Source organism: Ostrea edulis, chromosome 7 (genome assembly GCF_947568905.1).
Source record: "Ostrea edulis chromosome 7, xbOstEdul1.1, whole genome shotgun sequence".
Lineage (NCBI taxonomy): Eukaryota > Metazoa > Mollusca > Bivalvia > Ostreida > Ostreidae > Ostrea > Ostrea edulis.
This window is the reverse complement of record NC_079170.1, coordinates 70,468,884-70,483,211: the sequence shown is the minus strand read 5'-3', so window position 1 is coordinate 70,483,211 and position 14,328 is coordinate 70,468,884. Positions and strand designations below refer to the sequence as shown.

General features: G+C 32.4%; 1 protein-coding gene across 1 annotated transcript; it reads left to right on the top strand.

Moving 5' to 3' along the window:
• The first annotated feature begins 236 nt into the window (after positions 1–236).
• LOC125653416 (ficolin-1-like) lies at positions 237–13,440 on the top strand. The gene is made up of 4 exons (XM_056145245.1): positions 237–373; positions 2,318–2,414; positions 5,743–5,904; positions 12,070–13,440. Exons 1-4 carry the CDS (start codon positions 254–256, stop codon positions 12,312–12,314), a joined length of 624 nt encoding a protein of 207 aa, XP_056001220.1. The 5' UTR covers positions 237–253; the 3' UTR covers positions 12,315–13,440.
• The last annotated feature ends 888 nt before the right edge of the window (positions 13,441–14,328 follow it).

Sequence of the window (14,328 nt, the reverse complement as noted above, 5' to 3'; positions counted from 1 at the left end):
ACGTCTTCTCATGGTGGCCCCTTGTGTTTGAAAAACGATGGTACATGCCGGAAAAGTTCTTCTTTAGTTGTCTAGTAAATCTTGCAGAACCTTTACCTTTTTATATGTTATACAAAATATTGTATGAGTCGACAATCGTATCGAAATACGTATATCAGTATGTGCATTAATGAGTATTACAACCTTATATCATTACTAGCAATTAATAGCTGACCATGTCTTTCTTCCAGTGCGTTATCAGAATCAAAGTTGCATGGAGATTCTACAAAATAACACAGACGTGAAAGAAAAAGATGGGGTATATTCGATAAATGTCAATAATCAGAAAAAGAGTGTGTACTGTGATATGACTACCGATGGAGGGGGCTGGACGGTGAGTACATGTAAAACTTATACGGTAAATATTTTGATGCACCAAATGCGCATTTAGACAAATAATGTCTCTTCAGTGATGCTCAAGCCGAAATTTTCGAAATAAAAATAAACTTGTAAGAGCTAAAAGAAAAACTAGACTGCTAAATACTGGAACCAAATTCGTCCAAGGATAAGAGCTATGCATGAGGGAGACAATCCTTAATTTTGAAACGAATTTCTAAATTTTATCCTAACAATTAAATATACATCCGTATTTTCAAGCTAGTAACGAAGTACTTGGCTACTGGAAATCAGAAACACAAACCGTAAGAATATCTATGGAACGTGAAGATAACGCTGTAATTTATTGTAGCCTCTGTTAGATAGGTCACGTATTTGAACTGTGCATCAACATTTGCCCGTTCTATAGCATCGATCTGTGAATCGAAATATTGTGTAATTGATATTGAAGGAAAATATAAAGAATGAATAATTCTAAGAATAGTATAGTAACCTGAATCGATGGTTTTAATTACATCCATTATAAATACGAATAGTCAGTGATGTCACAGATACATGGCGGTAACATACCGTGTAGTAGAGTGGTCAACTTATCTCATCGACAATAATAGAAACAGAAAACGTAAATCCCCAAGAAAGAAACTTTGTGGGAAAGTGCACTTAGATGGAAAAATTAATTGTATCAAGGCGTACGCTTCCATAACAGACAGCTCCGATTTGGATACTAAACACAATGTGTTCAAATTGTGTTGAGTTGTACAGTTACACACAACATTGCCATGGGTCGGAATCACACTTTTAAGTCAGCAAATTCATTTACACACGATTCAAAAATTTAACAATCTATATACGAATATTTACAGTAAAATTATCAATCAATAAATACTAACATACAGTAGGAATAATCAAAGTTCATAAAACAATGTCTGATGTTGATTTACCACCTACAATGAATTCGAACACGTGGATAAGGCTGTTTGAAACGCAGTCGTAAATCGGTCATTAAGCCAAGTCTCCAGTTATGTAGAACATAATGTATAATTGTACCATGGTCGTATATTTCACGATTAAACATTTTTATCAATGTGTAAACTCAGAACATTTTACTCAGAAACTGAATAAAAGTGCAAACTTTTGCAATTCAAAACAAGTTTTATTACGTCACCGCAACTGATACAAGGTTACATGTGTCAATATCTAGTACAAGAGTATTACACATTATTTTTCAAATTAAGTTTACTTGTACCAACGGTAACTAATTGGTACATATAGATCGTTCGTTTCGTAACCGGGAGGTCGTGAGTGCGACCCCCGCTCGAGCCGTGGCCACATCAAGCCTAAGACGTTAAAATATGAAGCGATTATTCCTTCGTCAAACGCTCGGTATTTAGAAATGAGAATGACGAGTGTTTCGAATAATAACATTTTGCTGAATTTTGTGATTAGTTTGATAAGCTGTGATATCATGGCTACTAAAGAGAAGACAGACATGATCATGACATGGAGACTGAACACAGCACATTTCAGTCACGTGATCAGTGGCCTGCCTGTCTACAATATGCAGATGAGCCTCCTACGTAAAGTAAATAAAAATCCAGAGAGTATCTATTTTGAACAACTTTCAACATGGTCAGAAATAGAAGACAATAATTCGTACTAAGTGATGATGGTTTCGTATTTTCTAGAACACTATAAAACCGAGAAGTAATGCGGTATTTTACTATTTGCATTGATGCATACATATCGTAAAATGAACTTTTAATACATTTGGTTACCTTACACAATATGAAATTTGTTGGTTATATATCTTGTAGGTTATATATCTTGTAGGTTATATATATTTTAGATTATATATCTTGTAAGTTATACATTGTATAGATTATATATCTTGTAAGTTATACATTTTGTAGGTTATATATCTTGTAGGTTATATATTTTGTAGGCTATCCAAAAACGACAGGATGGTTCTACAGACTTTTATAGGACTTGGGCAGATTACAAGAGAGGATTTGGAGACCCATCCACAAACTACTGGATTGGTAGGATTACTATTTATGTTACATAAAGACCGATTGAGATCAAACAGTTTCACATTAATATAACATTGGGTCAATGTCGCCAACCATGATCAATAAGTTAATATAAGTATCCTTGCGATATCGGGAATAAATCGACAAACATGCATCTCCCCAAGTCTGATAAACTCAAGATGGATCTCACCATATACATCCAGCATTGTGCATGCAATATGTGTTCCTATATCTATGGTATATAGGAAAATAAGTCATTTCGCATACAGGAAATGACCTAATGAAAGTGAAATATTGCAGGGATCAAGACAGGAGGATATGATTGCATTCTACGTTTCACGTAAACACTGTCTCCTTCTAAGTCTACATTTCGCAAATTATATAGTTAATGTTACAATCTAATTTACAAATTCTCGAGAGGAACGTAAAACAAGATACAATCAATCAATCAAGTACAACATATCATTAGGTCGAGTACTGTCCAACGTACTACACACCAAATGTTTCGTCTTCCTTTACATACTAAGTTTTACTACGGATTCCTTCATTTACATAATCAAGATATGTGGAGTCACTGCAAGTGAGACCGGGAAACGGGGATGTTTAGTTCCTTCTTGATGCTTTACCTCGTCTCTAGCATATCCAGGGTTCCATGTTTGCCAAACCATTAATTTTGCATAGGTATGATGAGATTTAGCGATGCTCGTTGTATTCAGCTATTTCATGGCGTTATTATAAGTATATGTTCCCATTTCAAATCTCCATTCCCTATTGTGACCCGAATGAACCTAAAGAAACCACAATTTGACTCTGCACTACCCGCGGATATAATACTACTAATGACGGCCTTGTCACTATGAAATTATGTATGTCCAGAAACTTCCCTATACAGATATAACAGCATAAAACTTGGGATCACCCTAACCATTGATCAAACCTAAACGTACATTGCTTGCATATTGACTAATTAAGGTCCTGTTGTTATTAAGAAATACAATTTTAAAGATTTTCACTCTATCCCTATTTAAAAGTCTGGTCCCCTATCGTGCCCCCATTCGTTTAAAGGGAGTCATCACTGGTAAAATATTTAATCTACACTCTTAACGGAAGCTTTCACATACGATTTGTTTTTTCCTGGTCCAGCGTTTCTTCAGAAGATCTTTAAAAGATTTTACCATATTTTCACAATTTCTTAACTATCTTCCCTTTGGAAAGGGTAGACTCTTCCATGAAAAATTTAAGATCCCTTTTCCCAAATGATTCTTTATCACAAATCTCTTGGAATAGGTTCAGTGGTTCCTAGGAGGAGTCAAAAATAAATAAAGTTGACAGGCAGGGGCAGAACAGGTGATCAAAAAAGTTCACTTGTGCTTTTGGCTCAGATGTGCAAAAAGCATATTAACGCAGTTCCACATTTCTGTGACGTCATAGAATGTTACAGAGTCAGTGATTTAATGACTGGAACATAAGTTTTGTTGGAGTCTTTTTCAATAGTTATTGTAGAAAGATCTTGTTAGCTATAAAATGTTAAAAAAATCTTAGTTATATTTAAATAATCAATGATATGTTTCAAAATATTGAATCCAAGGACAATAACTCTGTTTTCATTAAATGATTTATAAAGTCCATTATGCGATAAATTTCCTTTATTTTTCACAAACATTTTACCAAGGTGATAAGGAATCATTGTCTGTGTCTTTTCACGAAAGTACATAAAATTTTAATCCACGGGTGATTTTGAATAGCTCAGCTGTTTGGTGCCAGACTTCGGTTTTTTATGGTGGTATACATACTCTGGAAGCTATAGATTTGAAATTATTAAGGAAAGGTATGGATTTCTTTCATAAATAACTATAACAGATGTACATCTACTAATATAAACAGACAAAATGATATGTAAACTATGCTATAAGGAAAATGTGTCCATATTTGTTTGTTTTTTAACATTTTCGAGAATAATTCCAATTCAATAATATTGCACATGTTATTCTAAAACTTGATGAACAAATTGAAAATGACATGTGTTTTAGTTATTGACATGTTTCCCGATAACTAAATGCAATTCTAAAAAATATTTTGTTGTTTTTATTTTAAAATAACAACACATAACTCTTTCCAATGAATTTCGTAAACATCTACATAGGGGTACATGACTTCAGTAGTGTATGTAATGAATATTAATATGGAAATCATTAACTGTTTTACCTTTTTTCATCACTCTGAATGTTAATTTATTGATTCCAAACAAATAAATGCTACCTAAACCCCAACAATCCAGGACTAAAGACCCACCTTAAAAATTAATGATATCAGTAGATATGATTTTTTAAAAAGTAGAATCCCGATGCACTATTAATGTTTTACTTAGGGAAAAGTAAAATTGTTTCGTAGTAACCACTTCATGCATAATATCAATAAAAATGCTGCAATAATACTATTTTATTTCAAAAAGGTGACCTGACGTACAACTGGGCCTCGAGTTGACACATACTACAATATATAAAGATAATTACTTAATGATAATGATAAAATGTATATAGTGCCTTGCAGGTAGATAAAACAAATTACTCTAAGGCGCTTTACAAGAATATGAAGAATGTAACACTAAAACAAATGAAATTGAATGACAGGATGACATAAAATCTAATATCTGTAAAATTATCAAAATAAACCATTATAATTAAGATCGATTTCCCTATGTAGAGCACTATGCGGTGTGTTACAAATCAACGAAATAAAACAATAAAAAGATTTAGATATTGGAACTAAAAATAGTTATTGCAAAACACGTGTACTGTTTAAGAAGCTTAAATGTCAAGAAAATGAAATTTAAGAAATATTCTAACAGTCTCTGAATCATGAACACAATACCATGTAACAACATTAAGTCTGCATCACTATAATTGAGTATCGGTAATAAACAATCACAAATCTAATATTCCAGATTGCAGCTAAGACATAATTGCATAGAATTTATATACAAGAAGATAAAAATTACGCTTGCTTGTATGAAGCCGTTATTAACGAATATTCGACGATGTCCTAAAATTCTTGAAGAAAAAGAAAAACATTTCATCTCTGTAAAAAGTATATCTTACGTGTCTCTATAGCAAACTGAATATACATGAAAGGTGAAGATAACGAACAGTGATGAATCTAATTACTCCTATAAGCAATACAAAATACAGTTGGGCAAACACGGACCCCTTGACACACTAGGAGTGGGATCAGGTGCTTTTCAGGAGTAAGCATCCCCTTTCGACCGGTCACGCCCGCCGTGGGCCCTATATAATTTCTTTCCATGCACCAATATTCTTTTGTACTTCTTAATAAACAGGAAACGATGCAATCCACTATATGACAAAGACAAATCAGGAACTACGAGTGGAGCTGTTGAGTTTTGCTGACGAGAAAGCGTACGCACTGTACTCCACATTTCAGGTTGGAAACGAGAGCAGTAAATACCAGCTAACAGTGTCGGGGTATTCAGGAACAGCGGGTAAGAATGTTTTACATATCATCATTCTAACTCACCACAATATAAAACACATTCAAATCACACACACAATATCATGAAAAATAAACTTAATATGAAAACTAAATGGTCAATGATTATGCACCCTAATTGATCTTTAGGAATCATTGTACTAGATGATAGATATATTGGTATAGCCATCATACATAATTCATCGTTTCATTGATCACTGTTCATTATCGTCACCGAACGCATTAGCTCAGTGGTAGAGCGTTCGCTTCATAACGTAAAATAAGGAATCTACATTACTTCACGATATCATTTTCTATACCCGTACATACGAGATCAAAACAGTACTGGTTCTATTTCATGTTAAGGCATCATAGGAATTAATGAAACAGCGTATGAGAGAAGTTGACGGATAGACACAGTGATACAATAATATACTAAAAGCAAAACGCTCAGAGTAATATTAGCTTAAAATCTGAAAATTTTAGTTTATTATAAAATGTGCTAATATGATACTTTTTTACGTAACTTTCAGTATAGTCGTTGAGAAAATTAAAACGAAGTTTAAGATTGTATTAAATTAAAGGTTTTGGTTCGATTCAACACAGAGCATTTACCTGATCAGGATATAGGGCTCACGAGATTTACTTTCATTGTACATGTTTAAAATGACTTTGAAGCATTTCTCAGATTTCATACTTCAACATTTTCTTCCACAGTCAAACTTTCCATACATTGTAAAATTCTGCCTCAAAATCTATAAAAGCACAATAAATTTTCTTTTGGCCCATTTGATGTACATGTAGGTCTATTAAACACTGTAAAGCAAAAAATGTGATCGAGGGTAGAATATTTTGCTCTAAATCCAGATTCATTTTATAAACTCGTTAACAATGTTATCCACAACACTTAAATTGTCATTCTTAAGTGTGCTGATACAATGCCTGATTTGTTATCAGTTCTCTGTACATTCAATATTTCATCAACTATATTTACATCATTTGTTTCTAAGTCAACATCCAGCTGAACATCATCCTCATTATCATTTGCAATACGTCTTTAAAATATCTATAAAAATCAGAGATATATACAGGATATTTTTTCTTTGTTCTTTTATTTACAATTTTCCAGTGCTCTTTCGGATTTCATGTTTTTATTTTCCAAATGTTTTGCTTCACAACATGTTTGTAATTTAAGAGACTTATCTAAAGTAGATTTATTTCTTTCAGCTGTGCAAAGTTCAATTTTAAAAATTCTAGAATCATACTTTCTATACATTCTTTTTGTCTTTCAGAAAATTTTTATGAGCATTATAGCAATCAGAGTTCAACCAAATTTTATTTCGAGTACTTTTATCTTTGTTTGATGTGTTGTAAATGCTTACATTTTGTATACAAAATGTTTTTCGAAAGAAGTACTTGCGTATTTATTTTCTATCAAGTATGAATACATTGTACTTCCTGTTAATTCAGATTTACAAACGTATCATTTGCTTACTGTTTTTCATCATTGAACTAAAATATCACCACAACCACTATCGCTCTCAGATATTTCTCATGAAATATAGTTCCACATTTCCAATTTCCAATTTAAAACTCTAAATCTTTATTGTTATTTCGGTTTTCAAGCATTTCGGTTGAGCATCACTGAAGAGACATTATTTGTCGAAATACGCATCTGATGCATCAAAATTGGTACCGTATAAGTCTTATATGCAGAAAAGACGGGCAGTTTTCAAGAGTATTTTTCTATGTCGTATACAATCGATGGTCGATGCGCAATGCACATCTCGATTGACTCAAGCTGAAATTTTTACATTTAAGGTATTCCATGTATAATGAAAGGATAATGAACAATTTTAAAGGATTTAGATCAACATAAAACTTTATTGTTAAATAATGATGAAAGTGAAGCGGATAAAATTCACATGACTGGTAAATGATTAGAAGCTGACCTTTTTGCACTTAAGACTTTTTGGAAGAGTTGTCTGCCCTTTGTAAAAATAAGAAAAATCTAATTTTCTAAAAATGTGTGTGGTCAATGATTAATTTTATTTCATATTTTCATAAAAAGAAAGTGTATGTAACTTTCTACCAAGAGATTAGTATGAATATATGATTTGTTTTTAAAATATTGTAATAAAAGATGCTTTTCCCATATACTTCAATGTTAAATTCTAGGTGAAATATATCAAGCAGTAAACCAAATTTAGAAAATTCCTACCGTGGGTTATTTTTATTTGATGAACCCTTCAAAATGATACCATGGTTACAAATATTCCACCATCCATTTATTAGATATGAAATATGGTCATTATACATCGAATACCTTAATCTTTCATATTTCTATTTACCACAATAATTTCCAAAAACGAAATTTACGTCAATCCACTGTTACGTAGTTTACCGCATTTGGACTCAAGTTTCAGGACGTATCACAATTATTGTAATGTGGTATCACTCTACAAACATATTTTTGAAAAGATTGATAAATGAGAAAAGTTTTACGTTGTTATTTTATTCAACAAATGTATTAATTATAAATCAAAATCATACGTTATGAACTATACAATAAACTCGATGTTTCACAACAAAATGCTGTTTAACGCAATAAGTAATATCAATAGAAGCCTCAGAACGTAATCATATTATAGGATGAAACGTTCTTTTTGATGAATTTATCGATGTGTAAACCCCGGACATTTTGCTCACAAACTGAATAAAAGTGCGAAGCACTTTTATGTTAAGTTTGTGAGTAAAATGTCCGGAGTTAACACATCGATAAATTCTTCAAAAAGAACGTTTGCTTCTTATAATTCCAATTCATTCACTTTACTAACAATTACAAAAAATTGAATAGTTTCCCCGCACTATGTTATTTGTTTTCAGGTGTGTATGAATACATCGCGTTTTCGGATTTATTGATGTGTAAACTTTTGTTCAGCTTTATTTTCGTCCAATCAAAACAATTGTAATAAATAACATTGGAATTATACATCATCAAAATGTAATGTTAAAGATTTTCATTGATTGTCATTTTTCATGTTCACAATATAGTTATGGATACTCTGTTGTAGGAGACAGTTGAGGTTTATAACAGTTATCAATACTCTGTTGTATGAGACAGTATATGTTTATAACAGTTATCAATAATCTGCTGTAGGAGACAGTTGATGTTTTGTAACTGTTATTAATCGTCTGTTGTAGGAGATAGTTGATGTTTATAACAGTTATCAATACTCTGTTGTAGGAGACAGTTGATGTTTATAACAGTTCTCAATACTCTGTTGTAGGAGACAGTTGATGTTGATAACAGTTATCAATACTCTGTTCTAGGAGACAGTTGATGTTTATAACAGTTATCAATACTCTGTTGTAGGAGACAGTTGATGTTCATAACAGTTATCAATACTCTGTTGTATGAGACAGTATATGTTTATAACAGTTATCAATAATCTGCTGTAGGAGACAGTTGATGTTTTGTAACTGTTATTAATCGTCTGTTGTAGGAGATAGTTGATGTTTATAACAGTTATCAATACTCTGTTGTAGGAGACATTTGATGTTTATAGCAGTTGTTAATGCTATGTTGCAGGAGACAGTTGATGTTTATAACAGTTATCAATACTCTGTTGCAAGAAACAGTTTATGTTGATAACTGTTATCAATCCTCTGTTGTAGGAGACATATTATGTTTATAACAGTTAGCAATACTCTGTTGTAGTAAACAGTTGATATCTATAACAGTTATCAATACTCTGTTGTAGGAGACAGTTGATGTCTATAACAGTTATCAATACTTTGTTGTAGGAGACAGTTGATATTTATATTAGTTATAAATACTCTATTGTAGGGGACAGTTGATGATTATAACAGTTATCAATACTCTGTTGTAGGAAACTGTTGATGTTTATAACAGTTATCAATACTCTGTTGTTGGAGACAGTTGCTGTGTATAACACTTATTAATACTCTGTTGTACATGTAGGAGACAGTTGGTGTTTATAACAGTTATCAATGCTCTGTTGTAGGAGACAGTTGATGTTTATAACAGTTATCAATACCCTGTTGTAGGAGACAGTTGATGTTTATAACAGTTATCAATACTCTGTTGTAGGAGACATTTGATGTTGATAAGAGTTATCAATACCATGTTGTGGGACACAGCTGATGTTTATAACAGTTATCAATACTATCTTGTAGGAGATAGTCGATGTTTATAACAGTTGTCAATACTCTGTTGTAGGACACAGGTGATGTTCATAACAATTATCAATACTCTGTTATAGAACACAGTTGATGTTTATACCAGTTATCAATACTCTGTTATAGGAGACAGTTGATGTTTATAAGAGTTATCAATACTCTGTTGTAGGATATATTTAATGTTTATAACAGTTATCAATACTCTGTTGTAGGAAACAGTTTATGTTGATAACTGTTATCAATACTCTGTTGTAGGAGACAGATTATGTTTATAACAGCTATCAATACTCTGTTGTAGTACACAATTGATATTTATAACAGTTATCAATACTCTGTTGTAGGAGACAGTTGATGTTTATAACAGTTATCAATACTCTGTTGTAGGACAGAGTTGATGTTTCTAACATTTATCAATACTCTGTTGTAGGAGACAGTTGGTGTTTATAGTAGTTATCAATACTCTGTTGTAGGAGACAGTTGATGTTGATAACAGTTATCAATGCTCTGTTGTAGGAGACAGTTGATGTTGATAACAGTTATCAATACTCTGTTGTAGGAGACAGTTGATATTTATAACAGTTATCAATACCCTGTTGTAGGGGAGAGTTGGCGTTTATAGTAGTTATCAATACGCTGTTGTAGGATATAGTTCATGTTTATAACAGTTATCAATACGCTGTTGTAGGAAACAGTTTATGTTAATAACTATTATCAATACTCTGTTGTATGAGACAGATTATATTTATAACAGTTTTCAATACTTTGTTGTAGGAGACAGTTGATTATTATAACAGTTATCAATATTCTGTTGTAGGAGACAGTTGATGTTTATAACAGTTATCAATACTCTGTTGTAGGATACAGTTCATGTTTATAACAGTTATCAATACTCTGTTGTAGGAAACAGTTTATGTTAATAACTGTTATCAATACTCTGTTGTAGGAGACAGATTATGTTTATAACAGCTATCAATACTCTGTTGTAGTACACAATTGATATTTATAACAGTTATCAATGCCCTGTTCTAGGAGACAGTTGATGTTTATAACAGTTATCAATACTCTTTTGTAGGAGACAGTTGATGTTGATAACAGTTATCAATACTCTGTTGTAGGAGACAGTTGATGTTTATAACAGTTATCAATACCCTGCTGTAGGTGACAGTTGATGTTTATAACAGTTATCAATACTCTGTTGTAGGAGACAGTTGATGTTTATAACAGTTATCTATACTCTTTTGCAGGAGACAGTTGATGTTTATAACAGTTATCGATACTCTGTTGTAGGAGACAGTTGATGTTGATAACAGTTATCAATACTCTGTTGTAGGAGACAGTTGATGTTGATAAATGTTTTCAATACTCTGTTGTAGGAAACAGTTGATGTTTATAAGAGTTATCAATACTCTGTTGTTGGAAACAGTTGATGTTTATAACAGTTATCAATACCCTGTTGTAGGAGACAGTTAATGTTTATAACAGTTATCAATGCTCTGTTGTAGGAGACAGTTGATGTTTATAACAGTTTTCAATACTTTGTTGTATGAGACAGTTGATGTTTATAACAGTTATCAATGCTCTGTTGTAAGAGACAGTAGATGTTTATGACAGTTTTCAATACTTTGTTGTAGGAGACAGTTGATTATTATAACAGTTATCAATACTCTGTTGTAGGAGACAGTTGATGTTTATAACAGTTATCAATGCTCTGTTGTAAGAGACAGTTGATGTTTATGACAGTTTTCAATACTTTGTTGTAGGAGACAGTTGATTATTATAACAGTTATCAATACTCTGTTGTAGGAGACAGTTGATGTTTATAACAGTTATCAATACTCTGTTGTAGGAGACAGTTAATTTTTATAACAGTTATCAATACTCTGTTGTAGGAGACAGTTGGTGTTTGTAACAGTTATCAATACTCTGTTGTAGTAGACAGTTGATGTGTATAACAGTTATCAATACTCTGTTGTAGGAGACAGTTTGGTCTGGCACAATGGACGTCACTTCAGTACACATGATGAGGATAACGACGTTCACATAGATAACTGTGCGGTAGTCAGACACGGAGCCTGGTGGTACCATAGCTGTGGTTACTCCAGCCTGAACGGTAAGTACGCCGGGTCCGCTGTGTCTGGTTACAAATACCCGTTCTGGTATTATTGGAAATCTTCTACCGCATTAAAGGCAACAGCTATGCTGATACGACCCAAGAATTAACATCAATATATACCGTGTTTGACACATGACTGAGTCATGTCCAGGAATGACTTATTTTCCATCAGATATCCATGATGAAGAGGGATAGTAACGGATGGTTCATAAATATCAATAAAATTATCAGAATGTTTACAATCCAACTTCTTATTTTAAAGCAGTGAACAATATCACTTTGTGTAGAATGATTGAGTTGTATTCCATTATTAGTATAAATCACTGATTGTTAAACTCTGACAAATGATCAACATATTCTATGTACTATATGATCTGTATTATTTTGATCAACACATGGATATTAATTTGTGGCGTATCATTAATTATCATGATAAATGCTTGTACATAGTGTAAACATGTATGTCATTAAATAGCTTCTTAAAGAAATAGTTTGTATTCCAGATAATAATCATCACAAAGACATTTTATTTTAATATATACAAATAACCATCATAAAGACATCTTATTTTAATACATGCACATATATTTTGATATAGGCACCTGTTTTACAATGTTAACAGTAAGCTAACATAACCCAAATTCTGTAGATATACAAAACGGGTGCTAAATTATTTTTTTTGGGGGGGGGATACCCCAAACAGTTTCTCTCTCAATAGAGTCACGTGGTCATTCATATCAGTCAAATATTACACAACATTGGCATTTTCCTTTTTTTTTTCCTTTAGTGACTTTACAAATTTTGATGGTATACATATTTTTATGAATGTTATGCAGTTGTGAACAATGCGCAGATGAATCTTAACTTTTACAGTTAATATATTGTAACGTATGCAAGATGTTCCATGATGGGAAATTTATCAATTGTTCAAAAATGTCGTCTTATTAATGTTCATTTAATATTGTTGGGTGATGAATGTCTTTCTGTAGAGAAAAGTATAATGCTTTGTGTTAGCTTTCAGAAAGATATTCGTGAGACTGGTTATTCTAATTTTGCTCCAAGTTAATATTCAAGCAATAAATAGTTTAACAATGTAAGCGATAAACAGTATCATAGTATCATGTTTTGTCTTTTTTACACATATAAATATCTGAATAGTCGCTTATATATTGTATGACATTTATAATTGTATGATATGTATTTCTTAAATAAATCGCTTCTGTACAAGTTCAACACATTTAGTATTTATTATTTTTATATACCTTCAACGGATCCGATTCTACTGCATTAGAAGACTTCGTAAACCAGCACAGTTTCTGTGGACTCACCATTATTCGTGGGGGATTGATGTTCGTGGATTTCACTCTTACCCACGAATCTAGTTGTCCTTAAACATTTTTTAAAAACCTGGTCGAGTTATTTCCCCTGGTTACATCGATCGTTTATCCACGAAATTACGTTTCCACAAACCCGAAAAAGAACAAGGGACGTTATTGTCTATATACTGCCGAGATTTTTTTCATTTTTTAAAGAGGGTGTTGCACCGAAGCAGGAATTTTCCATAATTGGAGCTACGTGCCAGCACTCGTGACGTAGAACTGACCTTCATTCATATGTAACTCATTGCGTATTTGCCATTTAAATACATTAAAGATTCCTCAGTACTAGGGACAAGCCTAATACATTTTATGTGTCTATACATGTAGTCTAAACATAATTTTTGAAATCGTGAAAATTAAATTGTCTTCTTTTTTTCCTGAATATCAGATACAATGTATACGATTACATGTTACGAGTGTATCGAATATTTAATATTCTATACTACTACAGTCCAAAAGCTCTTATACTCGTATGTGTGATTTTCTACAACCAACAATTGGCAACTGCATATGACTCTGGCCACACACAAAACAAAATATGGGAAGTTTGATACGCATTGACATTGGATTGGATGGTTCAGTGGTTAGAGCACCTGACTAGTAAAGTAGGGGTTCCGGGTTTGATTCCCGGTCCAGCCATATAGTTTCTCCTCTCTTCTATATATACTACAATATATTTGAATAACTTAAATTGTTCGATCTTCCATGCAACACCTTTAGGGAAATTAACATGAGACGTGCA

Bases quoted from the DNA above. Each gene is read 5' to 3' on its own strand.
- LOC125653416 (XM_056145245.1), top strand. From the start codon at position 254: ATGGAGATTCTACAAAATAACACAGACGTGAAAGAAAAAGATGGGGTA. The intron at 2,415-5,742 runs GTAGGATTACTA...CTTAATAAACAG, and splicing joins ATCCACAAACTACTGGATTG to GAAACGATGCAATCCACTAT. The intron at 5,905-12,069 runs GTAAGAATGTTT...ACTCTGTTGTAG, and splicing joins GGGGTATTCAGGAACAGCGG to GAGACAGTTTGGTCTGGCAC.